The following is a 15,268-nucleotide window of genomic DNA, read 5'->3' on the forward strand; positions in this document are numbered from 1 at the left end:
AATGAACTCAATTCAGGAGTGACAGTGCATTGTATGTCATGGTGTTCAAGCCATGGATAGAAGTTCAACCCCTGATGGCTGTATATATCCCTCCCTGACATCACTGCTTCAAAGGATATACCCCTGTGTGAATTCCCATAGGACCTCTGTTGAAATCTCTAATTATAGTTCACCCCTAAACTATAGGGAGGGCAAACCTGATATATGGAGCTGTGGGCCATGCTCGGATGTGTCCTAGGGACTACAGGGAGGCCATAACACAGGGCTTGCACTTGCTGACCCATTCCCTCATTGCCATCCATCTCTCCTCCCACCCAGCTCTCCATGACCACTTGCCCCAGTTCTGCAGCACTCCCGGTTTATTCATAACCAGTTACAGAGGGCACAGACACCTCTGATGGGCTTTGATTGCTGTCTTTAGATCAACAAGCATTCAGAGGAATCAGTCATCTGAGCTTCTCCTCCTTCACCTCCTAGTTTGCATTGCCAGGCATGAAACACCATCATCAACATCCTCAGATATTCAGTACTAGATAAGAACAAATTCTGTCTGCAGGGACACTTACCATAGCTGCTTCATTGCACAGAGAATTGCAATCCTCACTCAAAACACGTACCCAGGCACATATCATCAGTGCTCTGCCCAAATGCTCTTTGGGTCAGCACAGACAGAATAGAGTTTTAACTTAAGTCATCCTGTACTTTGAAACTTGAATAAGCTTTTTTGCCATCCTATTTCAATATGGATGGAGTTTTTTTTCCTGCCATAAATGCAGAAGTTAATCTCCAAAAGCAGTCCAGCAGTGTGACAGTTGCACAAGCCCACAGAATCCGTGTCTCCCATGGCTTGGAAGTCAGGTTTATGGTAGGAGCCAGTTCCACCACCCAGTTACGTATGTCTGGACTGTGGGTGGAAGATGTCGGGTGCAGTCTTTGCACTGGTGCTTCAGGTTAGGACTTCCTTCCTGCTGCATCTGTTGCAAAAGAAGTGACTGGTTGGTCAAAGGAACAATTTAAATCATAATATCTGGTCAAAGCTGTAGGGCTGCTGCCTGCCCCATGTCCTCAGTGGAGAGAGTCAGGAGGAAAGACAAAGAAACAGGAAACTGCATTAAAAAGTCTGAATTCTGGGTAAAGTCCAAATTCTTTTTTATCTCTTCATTGTCTGTGTTGTCTATCACTTCAGACTGTGTCAGTGTTCCAGGAGTTTGCCTGAAAAATCTGCTGTTTAGGTTTCTCTGAGAGCCATCCTTAGTAATTTTTATCCTGAACTCTAGGTTAAGGCAATGGGGAGATGTTACCAGACAAAATCAGAGGAAAAAAGTCTTTATCCAAATGGCATAGATTCCAAAGTGATTTTGATTCATTTTTCACAGGGGGTGAGGCAATATTCCTCATCTCAGGGCAAAAGTAAGCACCTTACCAACCCCCCCTTATACATCATTGAAACTGTAGCTAGGAGCTGAAGTGCTGTGGTGCTGTCTATGCATGTGCTCTGCCATCTTCTTGTTCTTCCATAACCAGTTTTACTGGTTGGAATTTTAGTAGGGAAAAGAATTTTAATATAAAAGTTGAGGGAGGGAAAAGGTAAAGAAGAATGAAGGTGGAAGAAATAATGTATTTTAATAAATGAAATATTAACAACATTTGCTATTTTTAACAATATATGCACAGAAACAGAAAATGTCAGAGCTTGCATCTGCAGAGATCATAGACTCATAGAAGGGTTTTGGTTAGAGGGGACCTTCGAAGATAACCTTGTACAACACTGCCTGCCATGGGTGGGAACACCTTCCACTAGACCAGGTTGCTGAAAGCCGCATCCAGCCTGGCCTTGAGCACTTCCAGGGATGGAGCAAATGTCAGAGTAGTTCCAAGGTAGCTTTTGTTTTCACTGCATCCAGAGACTTGCACATCCTTGAGGGTAGGCTCACACTCTTGTTGTGAGCCTGGCACCTAAAGGAGAAAATCAGAACTCCCTGGGGTTACATTCCTTCCCCTGTTCGCTACTCCAATGTTTCCTGCAATCTGTAACCACACCACAAAGATGGTGCTGATGCTCTTTTGAAACAGCTGCAAGTTCCTCCTGCATTTAGAAATGCTGATACACTTTGGATTTGGCAAGAAAACCTTTTTTTTTTTCCTGCAGGTGGTGAACAGACCTGGCTGATTGCAATCCAGGTGTTTAGCTGAAATCATGACCGTTTTTAACTGCACTAAAGCAGCTCACTAGCTGAGCTATGCATTTCCAAAAAGGCATGTGATGAGTTACTCAGGACAGCTGCCCTTGGCCCATCATGCTGCAGCAGGGCTTATGGCCAACCCATAGCATGAGATGGGTGGAATTGATACATCCCCATCACTGCCCCGTCACTGCCCCATCACTGTCTGGGCAGCTGGTCTGCAAACCCACTTCCCCTGGGTTGCTGCACTGGGCAGGGAACAATTTCCACACGAACCAGTTGCTAAAGCAGGACTAACTCCCTCAGCTGCTCCATCCTGAGGAACTGCTAACTTCATACCTGACACTGCCTGCAGGCTTCATCCTGGAATGAGTAACCCTCCAAGAGGAAGGCAATCCCTAAACAGGGCTGCAGGAAATAGGGTGCAGGACTCCATAATGAAGCACATCGCCATGTGCTCGCTGTGGTAATTAAAGGAATGGAAAAAGAAATCCCAGTAACTATAAAGAAACATATGAGGAAAGGACTGCCCTTTTAAACCCCTCTGTTTATGAAGTTTTTCATAGTCATATGAAAGTTAAAATGTAAACCTGCTGCATTGATGTCAATACAGAAGAAGCAAGGTCACTGCCATATGTACTGAGTACACCATGTCCCATTCCTAAGGACACAGCTGCTCAGGCAGGGGATATGTTTTGTAAAAAAATCCCACAGTAAGAGAAAAAAGACCATGTAAACTAAGATCTTGTGAGAATACAGCTTCTGAAGCTCTGTGTTAGTAATATTAAACCAATTTGAGTAACTTACTTACACCTACAATAGTTCCCTAATTGACATAGGTTTACGTTTGTGAAATGTAGACAGTCTCTTTAAAAAAAAAAATCTGCGGACTCAGATTTTTTTGCTGGGTTCTGCAAAGTCCTGTGCTGACATCAAGTGGTGACATTTTTCTCATGCCGAAGGGAGCCAGACTGGCTGTGCTGTGTATGTGTGGGGTGATATTCATTATCACAAGAAGGTAAAAGCAAGTAGCCCCAGGACACTGGGGGACGACAGCAGCAGCCTCACTGGCAGGTGCTCCCGTGGGGATGGACAGCCAGAGGAGTGTGGAAAAGCAACACAGCCACTGCCGTGCAAGGCAAGGAGGGGGACATGAGCCTCCACAGTGACTCCTGGGCACAGGAGGTGCTGTCTGAGCCCCCAGCACCTGCCAAATGTGACCACTGGCAACAGCTCTCCCTTTCCTAGCCAAGAAAGCTCTGGCTGAGACAGGTACAATGGGACTTGGTGGCCTCAGCGACTGAGGAGAGCATGGAGAGCTCATTTACTAAGGAGAGCTGGACACACAGGTAACCTAAGAGGATGGGAGGCTGTATTAATTAGTTCTGCAAAAATATCAAGGAGTGCAAAACAAATATGTAAGGTCATGAACTGGCTGTGAATAAAATTAAGCTTGGTATTAGAAGGGTTTTAACTCCAAGTGAACTTCTGGAAGAACAGCCTTGTGGAAACTGTGCAGGAAAACCCTCCCACAATGGAGTTTCAAAGCACAGGTTTGGTTATTTGCAGCAGGTATTCAAGCTGTAACATCAGCCCTGGCTTGGTAAGGACTGGCCTTGGTGAGGGATGTGGTCTCTTTCTCTCATCAGCCTCAATACTCGCTGAAGCTTGCGTTCAAAGGTGCACTTGATGGCAAGTGAAGTTTTATTTGGGGATTTACCCATGGATGTTCAGATCAACCATGCTTTATTAAAGAACTGCATACTCAAATAATAGCTGCGGATTTATGGCATGAAAACACAGAACAATCTCTGTTCATGAGTCAGATTAAATAAAAAACCCACTTTCCTCTCACTGGTTGTTGCTCTGAGTGTAGAAATGGTTTCCTGCTCTTCCCATGAGGCTGCTTGTGCTGGGAGCCCTGCAGCACCATTGCCATTGCACACCTGACACTGAACTGTGCCGTAAATCAAGTCCCTCCTGATGGGAGAGAATTTTCTAAAAGTCCTTGCAAAGAGTTTCAAAGAAAAACCGAGACTTTTCCTTGAGTTTCAATGCTTCCAGATAGTTGTTTATTAAGTCTTATCAGAGGAACAGAGCCACTAGCGTGACCCAGGTACAGCATAGAGCACAGAAAGCAGGAGTGAAGGCTCTCTATCAAGATTTACACAGCCTTTAAAAGATATTTTAACCAATAGTTACTAAAAACGTACATTATTTTCATTTTCCTACCAATTATTCAGTAACACTACTAGGAACTGCGGAATTTTCTATCCAATCATTCCAAACTACTTTTACTGCAGAACATGGAGTAGTAGAAGAAGGAGAAGAAGGTTTAGAGAACAACAACAATCCTCCATTTTGATATTTTTTACTCTTATCTATTTACTACAAAGAGAAGCCCAAAACCTCTAAATTTTTCACCCTGTGACAATCTTAATAGTAGTCTATCACCTAATTCACACCACTGTATTTTCTAGTTCTTGTCTGATTGTTGTTAATTTTTTCCAAGGTTGGAGGCTAAACCAGTGTTGTTCAGGGGGGTAAGAACCCTTAAAAACAGGCAGAGAAATATTCTCAGCACTCTGGGTTCCTACACACACCAATGGGTTTATCCTTCCTCTTGTCCAGGGCTGGGAAGCAGGGTCACCCCATCCACCGGGTGCACAGCTCAGCAGCCCAGGGAATGTTTATGTCCTCTCTGTACCTACACCTCCTTTCATGGACTCTGTCTGTCTGTGCATCTCTGTGACTGGAATCCTGGTGTCAGGAAAAGTTTTCCATGCTCTCCTTCATGGATGAACATTACAAACCTAAGAGTGAAAAAGAAAAATGCCATATCCATTCAGATGCATCCCTAGGGGGGAAATTACATTTGGGGGGTTGGCTGCTCCAAAAGCTGGTGGGATTTGCCCATTGCAGCTAAGCCTTGGTAAATGTTTTGTGGAGACAACGTATAAAAGAACCACGTCATATAATTGGTCCCTAAGGTCATTGTCCAGCCTGTGCTTTGCTATGGTACAAAGAAATGTTCGTGCTGTTCATCTCCACCCATGCTGTGTTACAGTAAGTGAATGCTGGGGCATGGGAGGAACACCCAAATCTTGGAGCAGCTCCCAGGGGCCCTGGCAAAGGGCCCCATAGTCAGCCAGGGCACAGAGAGACAGGGCACTGTTGCACTACTGAGCTGAGGGTTGAAGTTTTTGGTTTGGGTTTGTTCTTTGTTTTTTTTCCCCATGTGTTGACATTGCACCCAGGATTTGCCCTTAGAGGTTTTGTTTTCTCATGAACAGCTGGACTTTAAACTTCAACATCTCTCCTGTAGCCATTTCTCACAAGAGCTGCAGGAATGCAGGCAGGCACCATTAGGCTCAGAGGGTAACAATGGCAAGGTGCTCTTGGATAATATTCTTCCTTCTCTCTGCCCTTTTCCTTCAGACAGAGCAGACAGGTATGGGTTTTGTTTTGTTGGACCTTTAATTCTGATTTGTGCTTCTGCTTTTCTAAAAACATCAGTAATTTTGTACCTCGTATAATGTTTACTTTGTAGCACAGGGTGACATCACTGAAAACAGTCTGTTCCTTATTTTCTTTACATTTCTGCTGTTTATTTCATGCAGCAAAGTGAAAACTGCTGTAGGCTAATGGGGTAATGTAGTTTTGAAGTACCATCATTTATGCCAGGGTAATATTTGTCTTTCCTTACAATTTTTAGAGTGTCCCAGATATTAAAGAGAATTTTATTTTATATTTCTAGTTGCTGCTGAAATAAAAATAAAAGAGTCCTATGAAAGAGGCCTATGAAAGAGAAATAAAAATAAGAGGTCCCATGCTTGTTATAGCTTGAAGAAATTTATGTTTCTGTATCAATCCTCCATGGTTTGTCAAAAATAAGGAGGAGCCAGGCAAGGAAGAAAAAGGTGGTGATCTATTAAGAAAGTCAAAACACGCTGCAGCAGAAGTTCACCGCCAGCTGTGCTGGATGTGGCAGAATCACTGCACAGCAGAAATGTGTGCTGGGAGTCAGATAGCATTTAAAGTGCAGAACAAAGTCATGAAGCTTTTTCTTTTTTAATATCATGTGCAAGTTTGTTGCTTATGGGGTATCCTTCAAAAAGGTAACTAAACATCTGTACACAGTTTCAGAATAATTTTGCTATTCCTCTCACTTTTTCCAGGTCTGTGATTATTGATTGTTTCAACCAGCAGTGTTGGCCCCCCCCAAACCGTATAAAAGAGACAAAAACCCCAAATATTCCCTTCCCCAACACATTTACTTTCCAAGCACAGAAGAACTGACAAGCACGTGCTGACACACATGGTCACGTATTGATTCATGTGGAAGCACCAGCTGCTCAGCTGGCAGGCAGTTTCTGATGGAGGTATCATTTGCAAAGAGGAGTTTTAAGATCTGTTAACTCTCATGTCTCTGGTCTCTCCTCCTCTTTACTCAAATCCAAAATATTGCAGTGTCTTCCACATAAGCACTGGTATATGATATAGCTCTCTTAACTACCAGCATTGCTGAGGGGTAGCTTTTATTTATTCTCTTTGAGAGAGAATTTATTGAGAACTCAGCCATGTCATGGCTCTGCTGCTCAGCAAAAATAAATTGCCATGAACTAAGTCTGAAGAGCATCAGTTTGGATCCACCATCATAACTTAATACAACTAATAGTCACTTCTACCAATGAGTCTGAAACCCCTATGCAGTCTCCCAAAACAGCCTCTGCCTTTTATAATAATGTTTTTCCCCTTTCCCTGGCTGTGCCGCTGCACTCTGCTCTGTATGTCTCATGTCATAAAGTAATGTGCCAGGAAGGGCTTCAAATTCCCCCTGCTTGGGGGGAAGTCAGGCATTACACAGAAGTAAAAGGTCACAACTCCTCAGCTGAATTTGGGCTAAGACAGAAGAGCTCTTTAAGTTCTATGGAAGTTCTATGTGTCAGAAACTCCAAATCAACCAAAATTATTTATCTTAAAAAAGAAGGTAAAAGTATTTAAGGAAATTAATCTAAGTACTTACATAGGTGTTTTGTCATACCATGTTCCAGTGTTTATATCAGCTAATGATGCAAACAGCGTTATCAAGAGACAGAGGCGTGCCAGTTCCCTATTTCTGGAGGAGGTCCTTCAAGGCAGCCTGGAAAGAGAATGTCTAGAAGAGAGATGTACACAGGAAGAAGCAAGAGAAGTATTTGAAAATGATGAAATGCTTGTAAGTATTTTGTTTTCCTGCATGCACAATAAAAACTACTGCCTTGATCCTTTACTTATGAAACACAAGACTGCTTCATTTCTTTGGATTTCTCTCCATGTGAAATCTTTGCATTTGCCATCTCAGCAGGTGGCAAGCAGGTGTCTTCCATGGTCAAAATGGAAATGAGGAGGTCAGCTCTGATATTTTTCAAGTCCTCTCCTGAAAATGATGTGTCATGGTCCTTATGTTATTAAATCACATGGTTGTTGTCCCATCCTGACCACACACAGAAATGCAGCTTCAGCATCCCTTAGGGACCAGGAGAGGCAAAGAGGTGTTGGTCAGCAGAAGAGCATCTGAAGGGCAGCACAAAGGAATTCTAGCCACTCCAGCCAGTAAATTGGCTTCATCAGAGCCCAACTCAAATGCCTCTCTGCAAATGCATGCAGCATGGGGAATAAATGAGAGGAGTTAGAGTTGTGTGAGTCACTGGAACAGGTTGCCCAGAGAAGGTGTGGATGCCCCATCCCTGGAAGTGTTCAAGGCCAGCTGGATGGGCCTTTGAGCAACCTGGTCTAGTGGAAGGTGTCCCTGCTCAAGCAGGAGATTAGAACTAGATGATCTTTAAGGTCCCTTCCAACCCAAACCATTCTGTGATTTTATGACTGGGACAGAGGGAATCAATGCACCAGCAAGTAGTGGGACCTATAGATAGAGGCTCACTTGGTGAGTAGCTGCAAATTCCCTTGCACAAGAGGCTCTCTTGACATGTACAGATGGATGCTGTGCTCTTTAATGGGACTCTGGGTGGAGTTTTGTTTGCAGGGAAAGTAGAGGAAGCAGCTGCAGGGCTGCCTATGGGTAGCCATGGTGCTTTGGGGAAGGAAGGGGTGGGCAGAGGCGTCCCTTTGGGGAAAGCATCAGGGTCGGCTGCAGTGCCCAGGGAAAGGCAGGGCACACGGTGGTGGTGACCAGTGGTGGTGCCCTGCAGCTCTGCTCTGTGCTGACCGCTCTGCCTCCAGCAGCACCTGCTGGGGGCCAAGTGGGGCGGGACAGGATGGGGTCACTTCCCATGCTGCTGCACACCAGAGAGACAACAGCCAGCCAGTTTTTTCAGGAAACTGCATTGTTAAAGGATCCAACTGTTCCTCTCTGGCCTGTGAAGTGCTTCTTTTCCTTTACAGCTTCTTAAGAAACAATAAAATAAGCAGTAGGCAAAGCCCCTCCCTTCTCATGCATATTTTGCTAGCAGGGCAGAAATCATAGGTGTGCAACTTTGTAAACATTAAACCGTTGTATTCTCTCATTACATGTTTTTGGTTTAGCAAAATATTTATGGCATATTACATTACTTGAGAATTAAAATCTAATTTCCTTCTTTATTTTTTTTTATCCAGAAAATGTTTTGGGATATCTACTATGGTAAGCTGGCCTCTTGCTTTCCCTCCTTCATAGTATTGTCACATTATGAACATTATGATTCAGTCTAATACTGGTTTTCTGTGAGTTTGTTCTATGAGAAACGAACAGTCTCTGTTTATCATGTCTGCAGTAAAGCAGAAGGAAAATTCCTGATGTGAAATGATTTTTTAAAAGTAATATATAGGAAAAACTATTTAAAGCTGCAAAAATAATAAAAGTGGAAGGTGAGTAAAGGCTATCCCAGTAAACAGGCTACTTCTTTTCCTGAATCTAAAGCTGTTCTGAAACATGAGATAGTATGTTTTGCTGATACAACAGAGAAGCACAGTTTTACCAGCAAAATCTCCCAAATACAGAATTAGCACTTAAACCTGAGTGAGATAAATAGGTATTAAAAGCTACTGAGTTGTCTACAAACTCTGCACACTGGGATTGCATCATTCCCTGTCAGGTGCCAAGGTGAGAAACAAATCTGTAGAAGCTGAGAGCCTGATGTAATTAATGTCAGCTGAACAAGGAGCCTGTGGCACCAGCTTATGGTGACTATGCCCTATTCCCTCCCTTTTTTCTGTATGCTTCATCCAAAGTTTTTATCTTGTTTTTGACTTAGCTGTTATTAATTTCCAATCTTAGGTTTAAAGAATGGATAAGGAGGTGGCAAAACCAACAGTCAGTAATAATTTTATGCACAAGCCACTAAACCACGGAGTCCTGGGAATCATTGCATAGAAGAGTCCCATCAGTGCTATAAATGTTATGAAGAATGATGCTAAATATCTGGCATTTTATTACTTCTGTGAGGGAGGGATTAATTTCTAATTTGAGTCATTGGATATTTGGACTAAGCATGTCATGCAGGCTTCCTCTCTAGCCTAGGAGGAGAGAAAGGCAACCAGTTCAGAATGGTCCCTGCAAACAAGCTTAGCCACAATCAGGATACCTTACCCATTTCAGCCTCAGGGGTGGCTTTCTTGCTGTAATTAAAAGCCATGTTTTCTGTCTTCTTCCTAAAGAACAGCAGTGTGTGTTTCCTTCTTTGTGATGTTTCTCTAACATTTTGAAGAGAGGCTTCTTTCCTCCTCACTAATCAACCACAATTTTTCATCCTGTCTTCCAACAACCTCATTTTCTAGACCTCTGGTATCCATGTTGCTTTCCCCCGAAAGTCCAGGGTGCAGTGGATAAATCTTCATTGTGAATAAAAGAGGGCTGGGGAGAAAGGCTGAGCACCCACCTAACTGGTGGGAAACCCACAAGCTCTGTTCCCTACTGCTCCACCTTTGTCCCTTCAAGTCAAAACTGATGTAGTGGCATCTGCTGGATGTCTGCTGTCGGGGCACTTTGAGGTCACACTTGTTACAACTGCTCCTGTAGAGGGTTCCTGATCCTCTTCTATCAACAGTATAAACTTAGCCATTGACATCACTCTCTTTAAACATCACTTTCCAAAAGTCTTGTGCATGTCTTATAACATTCTGCTCACTTAATGACAATGTCATTGGAGACATTTCTATTCTGTAATGTTCACTGATTCCCGCTAGGTCCCTTATCCTATAATATGATTAGATTTAAAGGGTTTGAATTATTTGATCTTGAAAAATGTATGTTGGTTTTTACTTACCACCTCTATATTGCTGGCTGGTTACAGTTTAATAATTCCAGTAGCCTTTCAATAACAGAAATCAGGCCATTTTCTCTATATTTCCTTGTATCTTCTCTTTCCTCCTTTAATAAAGCTAGGTGCTGGATTTATTTTCTTCCCAGCATGCATTTCAGAGGCTTGAATCCATCTAGCTTCTTCAGGCTGCAGGGGTAACCCTTCCCTAGCTCCAGCTCCTCAATTCTGCCTGCTCACTGTGTAGGTGAGATTCCCCCAATTCACCCAAAACCCCTCCCTGGAGGCCTACATTGTCCTTGGATATGCTGGTGGCATCAGACTGCAGATGGGTTGAAGGTGGTAACTCTTTCAGCCAGTATTTTAGTACACCTAACACTCAAAGATATGTGTGCCCACAGCCTAAGCAGATAGTGATTGGTGTTTTTTTCCCAGGAGAAGGCACAGTTTTCACTTTTCCATCCCTGAAATCAGCTAGGGCAGCTTGCTGACTGAGTTAACCTCTCTGACAGTGTTAATTTTTAGAAAGGTTGGACAACATGTCCCAGGTTAGGCTTTTCTGGCTTGCTTACTGATAGCCTATGCCTACAATAAGTAGTTGTTACTTGGAGCATGTTTTCAAACTGTTCAGGAGTCATTCCTGTGGGCAGCTTGAAGGGAAACTGGCAGCTCTGCCTGGTGCTTCACTCATAGTGAGGACACCCTCTCATTTCAATGTTCAGTTCATCAGAAAGATTAGACTTGCTAGTGTCTAAGCTGCTGTATAATAATTGTGCAGATATATAAAAGTTACATTTCCTCCTATTTTGATGTTGCTTGCTGTACACTTGCTATATAATTTTGATGCCAGATTTTTCTATCCAGTGCATATCAATCTAACATGGGAGACCTAAAACACCTGTCTCATATCACATTTGTAACAAAGCAGGAACTGTAACTCAGTCCTTTTCTCTGAATCCTCAGAGCGTCCATCTTCCAGAAGAAGGCTCTGCCTCTGGGCAGCTCCCAGCCTCTCTGACAGGGGCTGCGAGAGTGTCTCTGGAAGCAGACTTGAGCTAAAATAACCCCTGAGGAGCAGTTCAGTGACACTTAGCCCATTTCCTTCCAAACTGCTCTCACGACACTTCTCTGAGCAGCTCATGTGCCAAAAAGGGGGCTGTGTAATTTGGGATCAGTGGTGGTGGTGACTCCTCCCTCTCCATTTCTTCAGGTGGCAGGAGGTGCTCCTCGAGCCCCTGCCAGCACAACGGTGTGTGTGAGGACAGCATCCGTGGCTACACCTGTACCTGTGCCGAGGGCTACGAGGGAGAGAACTGTGCCTTCGGTAAGGCATTGACCCCCTTGTGAGAAGCCCCTTCTCCTCCTGTCACAGGGTGTCCCCATGAAACCATACACAGCTACCCCACTATGCCAGTTCCCATGTTTGTGGTTAGAACACACAGTTCTTGGCAGAGCAGGGGTGATGTGTGCTGCCTGTCTACAAAACATCATGGCCTCCTGAGGTTACGCAGGCTGTCCCTGCGCCCTGAGCCTCTCTTCGCTGGGGATGCAGCAAAAGGGCTGAAACCAAACCACCTCATGGGTAGACCCCAAAGCCAGCCCCGCCACTGCCACCTGCACTGCCTGAGTGCTTGTCCTGCTGTGGTCCCTGGTGTGTGGCCTGAAGGACCAAAGCTGCAGTGCCAGAGTGGCTTCCCAGGCACCCTGGGGCCTCTGAGGCCACACACACCCACAAGACAGTCCCTCAGGACAGAAGGACTCCAGGAAACAAACGGTTTCCAGTGGAAGTGAAAAGTGTAAAGTAAAACAGATGCTTTCTGGCACAGGAAAACCCTGGGCCAGATACTACATTTTTACATCTGCCAGGTTCTTCTTTCCAGCCCTTACATCAGTATTTCTGCTGGTTCAGAGGTCCCCTGGGGTGGGAGACGCCCTGGCTGCAGCAAGGCAGGGTCATTTTCTGTATAAGGGGTGTGACTGTGACCAGCTTCTGTGGGAGCACAGAAGGTGACACAGCTTGGACCAGTGCTGGGAACTAGATCATCTCAGCGTGAGCCTTAGGCAGCCATGTTATACGAGATTTTTTGCTACTTATGAGCTAGATCAAATAGCTGTTGTTTTGTGCTAAAGATTTAGGTGTTTGCCGAGCTATGTGAAGTTGTGCATGTTTCAAAGTTCATACTCCCTTTCTTTTTTCAAATCTTTGGTGGCTGATAATTTAAACGAGTGTGCAAAATGAGAGCTATGTGTTTGTTATTTCTCAAAACTAGAAACTTTAGCTGCCTTCTTCCTCAAGCAAAACTTGTCTTCTTAACATGTGCAACAGCTCCCCTCGCTGCAGGTACTTGGTGTTTTGCTTAAAAACCCATGGAATCCTTCCATGGATTCACATGGAAGGCCCAGTTTGACCCATGGGCTGATGCTCTCCAGAAGTGAGAGGTGCAATGTCTGGTGCAGGGAGGGGCAGGGGGGAGCAGAGTTTGCAGTGAGTCTGTGAATGCTGTAGAGAATCAGCTCTCTCCAATTTCTGCATAACAAGGGAAAAAAAACCCACCCAGTGGTAAATGCTACCAAGCCAGAGTCCCTACCCTCCTCCACACAAAGTGAATAAGAAAAAAACCAGAGGACTCATGCTGTGAAAGAATACTCCAGGTGAACTGTTGCCAATGTTTTTCCTCTGCTTGTTCTGTTTAGCTAAAAATGAATGTCACCACCAAGCAAAAGTAGGATGTGACCACTTCTGCTACCCAGGAAGTAATTCCTATCGCTGTTCCTGTGCTGATGGCTATGAGCTTGGGAAGGATAAAAAACAGTGCATCGCATTAGGTAGGTGTGAGCATGGAAGTACAGGGGGCATCTCTTCAGGGCTGGGGTAGGCAGGCCACCATCTGACATCCACATGTGATGAGCCTGCTTCAAGCCTAAAGTGATGAGAATATTGCTGGGTAGAAAAAGAAGGAATCTAGGGACCACCACCCAAGATGCCAAATGGTAAAAGAAGCACTATTTGATTGGAGTAATTAAATATGACTCAGCAGAAAGGATTTGCTTCACTCTATATTTCTCTCACTGGACCACATTTTCCACTCCCGTGTTTGGTAAAGAGTAATTCTGCTGAACACCTGTTTGCTTAGGAATTAGATTCAGTTGATTCCCATCAGGCAACCAACAGTCTGATAAATGAAGGGAAACATTTGCTGCCATATTAATTAGCTTGAAGCAGTAGTCGTTTTCATTTCTCCAGTCTCCTACTAGGTATCTCATTCAATCTCATCCCCTCACAAAGTAGGTCTATTAAAAACACAGTATACTTAGACGTGTATCTGTATTAGCACAGGTGGGGCAGCCAAATCAGAGTTCAGCTGTAGAGCCATGCTTTTGGTGGTGATAGACTGATGTCCACACTGTGCACACTTCAGTGCTTTACATCAAAGTGGCTTAGTTCAATCCTGCGGACTAAGCACTCGACAGCTTTGAGAACAGGTCATGTGTGCTCCTGGAAGGTGTCCTGTGGTTTAGCTTCACCTGAACAAAACCCAGTCTGTGGGACCCAAGCCCAAAGCAACTGGAGGTGACAAATGCAGATAACTGGGTGATCCAATTGAAAAGCATGTTGTTTGAACCAGATGAGAAAGGCATGTATGCCCCTAGTGACAGCTGTAACAAGGACAAGCCAGGATGCACCATGTCTAGACTGGGCCACAGCCATTAGGTATTTGACACAATTTGAATACAGGACACAAAGATGAAAAAGCAAGCTGTGCTAATGGTTGGCTGGAGAGGAAGCCTCATTTCAGTAGTGACAGGCACAGTGAAACCTGGTCACTACAAGCCTAACACAGTGACCCAGAATGTTCAGCCCATTGCTAAACTATTATGACTACAGTTGCCAAACAAATTATTCCAATTTTCGCCAGCTTAGAAATTGTCACTCTCCTTTTTCTTTCTACAAAAACAGAACCCCAAAGTAAAAAAAATGAAGGTGGAACAAGATGGCATTTGCAGGTATTAGCTATCTAGAAATGATACAGCCTGAAGTTTTGATTTTTTTTTTTTTTAACTCATTTGGTAGATGCATGTGCATGTGGCAGACTTCAAGACAGTGATAACCTTATACATGAAACCAGGAAGAAAAGTGATGAGCGATTTCCTTGGCAGGTATTCCTAGGAATTCATGAAACCTATCACTTACCCCCACATGCACAGTGCTGTCCATTGTCTTTTTGCATTTTCTTAGGTACTACTGCTAAACTCAGAAGGGAAAGGCTTCTGTGGAGGAGTGTTGCTAAAAAGTAACTTCGTGTTGACCACAGCAGAGTGTGCCCTTCTGCACACCTATTTTGAAATCAGGGTTGGTGCTGGTAGGTGATCCAACACATTTTCTCTTGCTGCAGGGCATTTCAGTATTGACAAGCTAAATTTTAAAACACCTTACTAAACTTCTTGCTGCATAAAAATATTGTTAAAGGAAACAAATATGCTGTCATTTCATGTATGCACCTCAGTAAAGTATCTGAGCTAGAACTACAGCTGCCCCATGCTCCCCTATACAAGACAAGCGGAGACAACTGCCTCTCAAGCACAGTTCAGAACTCAGCATCCAGGGATCTGCTAAACATGGTGGATTTGGTGGTGGCTTTAGTTTCATGCCAAAATTCACATCAACATTGGGTATTCGTCCTTACTGCTGAAATTATGCATGCTCCTACATGGCATTAAAAAGCTGCCAGTGTATTACTCCTCATTTCCCTTTATTGCAGCAGTTTCGATGAAGAACGCCTTTAGTTACTCTGCTGCACGTGTTTCTCAGCACAACCAGGCAGCTCGCATGCAGCTTTCAGGTCTCTG

The 15,268-nt window shown here is 44.1% G+C and overlaps 1 protein-coding gene across 3 annotated transcripts in view; it reads left to right on the top strand.

The window, feature by feature from the left end:
• Positions 1-15,268, top strand: part of PROZ (protein Z, vitamin K dependent plasma glycoprotein) — a 31,266-nt gene that overhangs the window by 14,887 nt on the left and 1,111 nt on the right. Inside the window, exons 1-7 of one of the 3 annotated variants that reach the window (XM_069004431.1) lie at positions 5,501-5,634; positions 7,238-7,401; positions 8,781-8,805; positions 11,631-11,744; positions 13,115-13,246; positions 14,493-14,578; positions 14,658-14,781. In XM_069004431.1, coding sequence (XP_068860532.1) covers positions 5,568-5,634; positions 7,238-7,401; positions 8,781-8,805; positions 11,631-11,744; positions 13,115-13,246; positions 14,493-14,578; positions 14,658-14,781 — 712 coding nt within the window. In that variant the 5' untranslated portion in view covers positions 5,501-5,567. Of the gene's footprint in view, positions 1-5,500; positions 5,635-7,237; positions 7,402-8,780; positions 8,806-11,630; positions 11,745-13,114; positions 13,247-14,492; positions 14,579-14,657; positions 14,782-15,268 lie in introns of those variants that run through there. The other 2 variants (XM_069004421.1, XM_069004442.1) reach the window with 2 other exon arrangements.

Source organism: Aphelocoma coerulescens, chromosome 1 (assembly GCF_041296385.1).
Source record: "Aphelocoma coerulescens isolate FSJ_1873_10779 chromosome 1, UR_Acoe_1.0, whole genome shotgun sequence".
Lineage (NCBI taxonomy): Eukaryota > Metazoa > Chordata > Aves > Passeriformes > Corvidae > Aphelocoma > Aphelocoma coerulescens.